Below are 6678 nucleotides of genomic sequence, written 5' to 3'. Positions count from 1 at the left end.
AATGATTTTTAAATAAAATCAGTTTCTGTGAAGGATGTGCTTTGGGTTCCTCACCGGCAGCACCAGTCCTCTCAGAGTGATCTCTCCAGTCATGGCCACATCAGAGCGCACCAGCCGCCCACTCAACAGCGAGGCCAGGCACGTTACTATTGTAACACCGGCGGAGGGTCCGTCCTTAGTGACGGCACCTGCTGGGAAGTGCAAGTGGATATCGGTACCCTCCAGAGGATCAGCGCCGCCTACAACAACATCATTCAAACATAAATCAGTCTCGCACAGTCGATCACTGTTGAAAATTCTTTGCCATCATAGGAATAAAATATATTTAGAAATATATTAAAATAAAAACAAAAGAGAGTTATTTTTAATTGTAATAATATTCACAAGACTTCTTTCAAAATATCTGAAATTTTAATGTAGTGTATGTCAGTAACTTACCATTAGTAAGTAGGTACGTTTTGGCATTGCTGCGGAGCCAACTTATAGCTAAATGGGCCGATTCCTTCATGACATCACCCAGCTGTCCCGTCAGAGTCAACTGACCTTCTCCTTCCATACGACTGGCTTCCACAAACATGATCTCTCCACCCAGCGGAGTCCAGGCCAGCCCGATCGCCACACCTGGCAGGGTCAGTCGCTCCGAGACCTACAAACATAGACAGCTCTGGTTACATACTTATCATAACGTCAAAATTATATATAATATGAAGCTTATAGCTTATAAACTTTAAATGTAGCAGCAAGCTTAAGAATTTGCCCCATTAAAAGTAAGAAAGCCTGTTTTATAAACGGTTCGGTAACACTTTAGTATAGGGACCAATTCTCACCATTAACTTGTTTTGCTTATTAGCAAGTCTATTATTATCATATTGGCTATTTATTAGTACTTATAAAGCACATATTCTGCATGACCAAATTCTACATCCCTAATCCTAACCAATACTTAAACTTAACAACTACCTTACTAACTACTAATAAGCAGCAAATTAGGAGTTTATTGAGGCAAAACTTGTAGTTAATTGTTAATACAGAGAATTGGACCTTAAAATAAAGTATAACCAATGTTTCTTTCAAAAACGTTATCTTTTGTTTGTTTGTATACTTGGTAAACTAACTGCAGAAAGTCGAGTGCTAATGTAAGTTTTCAAAGGAGATGATGTGTGTGATAGTTGAGCAGAACTTCGGCTGTTCTCTGACTGCCTCTGGTCTCTCCCTGTCGTGTCCTCATAGGCATGGCAGGAATGCAGCCTCCATTACGGAGAAGAGAGAGCATTTCACCTCGGAGAAACACAACAGCACAGCACCGGGCCGAGGGCTAGCAGTCCGAAAAGTGTGTGAACAAATGAAGAACCAAACACAAGACCGCACTAAAATTTAAAAGAACAAAGACTACTAGACTTTTCTGAAGAACATGTAGGTAATGCTTGCTCATTCAAATCTTGCTGCCGTGATGCTCAGATGTTTTGGTAGTTGCTATGCCATTGCTAAGATGTTCTGGGTGGTTGCAAGAGCCTACTCCCAAATCCTTATGATATGCTGGTCCCTAGACATACACTATCATTCAAAGGTTGGGGAGATTTTTTAAAATGTGAAGAATTTTCTCATCAAGGCTGCATTTGCTTAAAAAAAAAATAAAAAATCATATTCTGAAATATTATAACAATTTACATTAACTGTTTTCTGTTGAAATATATATTTTAAAATGAATTTTCAGCAGCCATTACTACTGTCTTTAGTATCACACGACCCTTCAGAAATCATTCTAATATGCTGATTTGGTGCTCAGGAAACATGTATTATTATTGTAAATGTTGAAAACCGTTATGCTGCTTAATACTGTATTACAGTTTTTGTGGAGACCCAAAAAAATCTTTTGACTTTCTTATAAGGATCCTACACAAAAGTGGAGAGACTTGAAGTGCTTTCTATGGATTTTAGAAACATTTCCTGAATAGACACAAAAGCCTTCAGGCATTTATTTGATACTAACCTCCATTTCAAATATTGGCGGTCCAAGAATATCCTTAAGGGCAATGTGGTCAATAACAATTGGCATCTCCGGAGGTGACGCTATCCCAGAATCCTCCTCCTTGTTCTCTGTATTCTGCTCTGAAAGATACAAAGATCTTTCATGGGAAACTGATGAAATCATTGATGGAGTTTTTAGTCAATTCAAAACACTGGTGTGTCAATACAAAAGAGACAGGTGATTGCCACTTCATGAACTAAAAGTAAACTCCATTTAAGCAGAGATAAAACCATATTCAGAAAAGTGAATTACAAGACAAAAAAAAAGCTATAAAATTGTATCACGCTGGCACTTCCATTATCATGTCTATTTGAGGCTTTTCATTAAGGAAGGTGACGGACATCGAGGCCGGAGGGGAGAAAAGTGAAAAGAAAAGCATGAAAGAGAGCTGTCTGAAATAATAGAGAACTATAGGCTGTAGAAAAATGACGCAGGGGTCCAGCTAAGGGGGAGAGCAGGTGCTATCTTAATTTTGGGAAGAAACAATAAGGTATTATAGGTTTTAATATCATACATAATAAAGAAAGCAGCTTCAGGGTGTATTTACTTTCAGCGTAAATCCATGTGTCTATTTTTATTTTTTTTAAATGTGTGTGTTGTGTATTTGCCCTTGGCAAGACACAGTTATATACATGCCCCTTGCTGCCCACAAGTCATGTGACTAGACTGTTAATGACATGCAAAGGAGGAGCATCATGTTCTGAAGAGCAAAGGAGGAAAGTGCATATGCCATTCTGAGGAAAGACATAATGATTTATAAGATTTTGTCGTGCATGATCAGCGCACATTTTCTAGGATAAAAAAAAAAAAAAAAAATTTGCTTTCATAATTCATCAAAATATTGTACCTTTCTCCACCTTATTTTCTGCTAACAAGCCAAAGCAGACAGAGACAAATAATATTAACTATATTATATTGTTTTAAAGGATAACTGAAATGACTGAAATAACTAAACCATGTATTGTTACTTCATTTTGTGGGTGTCATGAACATTAACTATTCACGAAATAGCTCAATTTTATGATTTAGTCAAATTCTGATGTATTAAATACCGCCCAGCATAATTTTGCACTTTTTTTTTTTGCTCAGAAATTCATAATTTTACATAATCTATATGCCTTGTTAATTTGAGCTGTATTGAGCAAAATGAGCTGTACTTATTTTATTGTAAATAAATGCAGATTCATTTTCACAGCCTTCTTTGATCATATTTACCAAGGGTGCCGATATTTTTGGCCATGACTTTAGCACTGCACAGGCCAACTTTAAAACTGCACTCCATAGTTTTTATTTATTAAAAAATGCAATTCTTTTAATATTTATTTTCATGAATTTAATATATTTTATTATTAATTTATTTTATTTTCACATAAGAAAACAAGGAAATATATTATAATTAATTTGATTTCACTTCACTGATTTTAATTATTTTATTTAGCCTTAGTAATAAAAGTAGGATGGAGCTGAGGGGGGCATGTTGGTCACATGACCAGCCAAATTGTACTTTCTTTATTTTACAATTCTACTGTCAGATGCCATTAATTGAAGACTTTTGCATAATGTTACATTCACAGTATATTCAATATCAGCCATCGCAACAAATAAAAAGCATCAGAGTTTTGCTTCTTTATAAGGAATCGGACAGATACCTGAACAAGCAGCTCATTCATTTCCCTGTAACTCAAGAGATTAATGCAGACACTAAACAGTAAGAAGACTGTACTGAATGTACTGAAAGAGTTAAGATAACAGCAGGAAGCACATGCGACAGCTGTCATGATGTTCAGACTAAGAACAACACCTGCTACAGAGAGACTGAATATAAAAAAGCGCTCATACACTCGTTTCAAAGCTTTATTCTGGCCATCAGGCAACATGGAGAGCAAAAGAAACCCCCTGACCCTCATCTCTCTAAATCTTATCGCACACATGGGCCATGCAGGAGAGGATTGAGAAGCAGAGTTGGGCTAAATCAGAGTCTGAACAGAGCGTTAACTGGCCGTGCTATTACTTCTGTTACAGAGGAGCAGCTGCAGCGAGACGTGAAGGGGGGTTCTAAGGCCGTCTGTTAGCACGCTTTACCCTCCTCCACCCCTCAGGGGGCCCGTGCTTAGAGAGATTGATGACCAATATGTGCATGTGTGTGCTGAGGTTTTCATAATGTGTGAGACTAGTTTTTTTGACTGTACATTTCATAATTTCTCAGTGTGGGTTCCCCAACATGCTCTTTTGTCTGAACACACTTCTAGAGTTAGTGTGTACTTGATTCCGTTTGTGTGGCACAGCAAGGGTAAGTATGTGTTATGGATTGTGCTGAAGTCAGTCGTCTGTATGTGGCACAGAATGCTAAACCCTTTCTTACATACAGAAGCATTCCTCAATCGAATGCATCCTCAGTGTCCTACCAGATGCAAGACATCATAATGGGGATTTTTAAGGGCAATACAGATGCCATTATTTAAAGAGAGGGTGAATAAAATAAAATAACATTCGAGTGATAAAATATGTAAATTCTTTAATATTATTATATATTTAATACATTACATTTTATTAAATTCATTATAATTTATTTTGTTTCAAAATAAAAAATTTATTTGATAAAATAAACATTTAATAAATTATAATTAACTTACAATTTAATGTAATTGTTGTTAATGTAATTTATTGTGTTATTTTATGAAGTAAAATAAAAAAAAATCATTTATAATAAATAGTATTTTTTATTTGAACATTTTTATGTATTTAGTATTATGATTAATTTAATTTATTACAATTTAATTGTTTTATTTTATAAATTATTTTGTATTGACAAAAAAATTTAAACTATTTATTTTAACATATACATATATATATAAATTAATAATAAAATTGTTTGATTAAAATATTTTTTAGATATTAAATATATTCCAATTAATTAAATTGATTATCATTTACTCTTTTATATTATTTAATATATTTTTGAGAATACAATTACAACTTATATATATATATTTATACATTTATATATTTTATATACTTATATATATTATTTCATTTTACAAATAATAAATTGATAATTATTTGCAATTGTAATAATTATTTTAATTTAAATATTGTTATATATTTAATGTATTATATTAATTTATTATCATTTAATTTAATTTTTACTTACATTTAGTTTTGTTTTTGAATATAATTTTTATTCAAAGGGTTGAATAAGGTTTTCAACTGAAAATTATGCCTCAATTACAGCGCCCAAACCAGGCGATGCAATGCTTTTTCAGCATAATCTACATTTTCCTGTTCATAATAAAAACAAAATACTGCACAAAGTGTAATCCCAGCCAATCAGAACATACTTAAAGATTTAATATGATATAATAAGATTTAATAGCTGTGTGTACACTTTTTATTTCACTGTGGGTGGAGATTGCCATCGGGACGCAACAAAGACAAGAGCACACTGGGACAGACTGTTTTATCTTTGCCCAAAGGCTATTACAATCAATCCTGATTCTACCACTGAAGCAGAGCCGGGGGAACTGGTGTAATTCCAGCCGTAAACCACAATGATGTGAGTTTTACCTGCATGTTGTTCAGTGGGGGACTCTGCTCTAGAGATCTTATGACCTTCAGTGACCTTCACAGCCACCGCTCGACAGATGGCCCCGATCTTCCTCTCCAAAGAGCGTACGCCTGCCTCCCGTGTGTACCTACAAACACATTCACACACAAATCACTCTGTCATTACTGCCGTCACTGCTGGGCTGGGGCCATGTATTGATTGCTTTTTAGCAGATAATCATCCCAAAATTAGCAACCTCTGAGGTAATTAATTAGTTTGCTCTGCAAACATCTCTAATTGACAATCCCTGATGGACTACAGACATTTAGAAGAGAAGTTTGGCAGCCTGTCATAAGATACAGTTTTGAAGGAGAGAGTAAGACAGCAGAGGATATAGTTTCCAGGAGGAGACCCGGCTGGACAGCCCCATCTGTGACCCAAAATGCCCCTCTGTTTCACACAAACTTTTTTCAGCCTTAAGTGCTATATTTTATTTGTTTATATTTTCCTCCATTTATTAATATGATTATTATTTTCTATATTATCTATATACTTATACACATATATTTTTAATTATGTTATTAATATATATATGTATTATTTGTATATAATTTCTTCCATTTTAAATATTATAGTTTTATTTAAATATATATATATATATATATATATATATATATACACACACATACACATATACTCATTTATACATAGATAACATTTTTATATTTAGTATTTTAACATTATTTATATATTTATTTACGGAAAGGAAAGGAAAAGGGGAAGTGGTGTTTGGCGACCCATACTCTGAATTTGTGCTCTGCATTTAACCCATCCAAGTGTACACACAGTAGTGAACATACACCCGGAGCAGTGGGCAGCCAATACTGCAGAGCCCGGGGAGCAGTTGGGGGTTCAGTGCCTTGCTCAAGGGTCTCACCTCAGTCGTGGTATTGAGGGTGGAGAGAGTGTTGGTTATTCACTCCCCCCACCTACAATCCCTGCCGGACCCGAGACTCGAACCCACGACCTTCGGGTTACAAGTCCGACTCTCTAACCATTAAGCCACGATTGCCTACACACACACACACACACGTCGCTGGGGTAT

At 35.1% G+C, this 6678-nt stretch overlaps 1 protein-coding gene across 1 annotated transcript in view; it reads right to left on the bottom strand.

The window, feature by feature from the left end:
• The window catches only part of LOC306888452 (lon protease homolog 2, peroxisomal-like), a 31164-nt gene that overhangs the window by 1920 nt on the left and 22566 nt on the right, over positions 1-6678 (bottom strand). Inside the window, exons 11-14 of the mRNA XM_079446760.1 lie at positions 5594-5721; positions 1991-2109; positions 439-646; positions 55-239 (exon numbers count right to left, since the gene is read on the bottom strand). Coding sequence (XP_079302886.1) covers positions 55-239; positions 439-646; positions 1991-2109; positions 5594-5721 — 640 coding nt within the window. The remainder of the gene's footprint in view (positions 1-54; positions 240-438; positions 647-1990; positions 2110-5593; positions 5722-6678) is intronic.

This window comes from Barbus barbus, assembly GCF_936440315.1.
Source record: "Barbus barbus genome assembly, chromosome: 22".
Lineage (NCBI taxonomy): Eukaryota > Metazoa > Chordata > Actinopteri > Cypriniformes > Cyprinidae > Barbus > Barbus barbus.
Note: the sequence above shows the minus strand (reverse complement) of the source record. Positions and strands in the feature narration are given on the sequence as shown.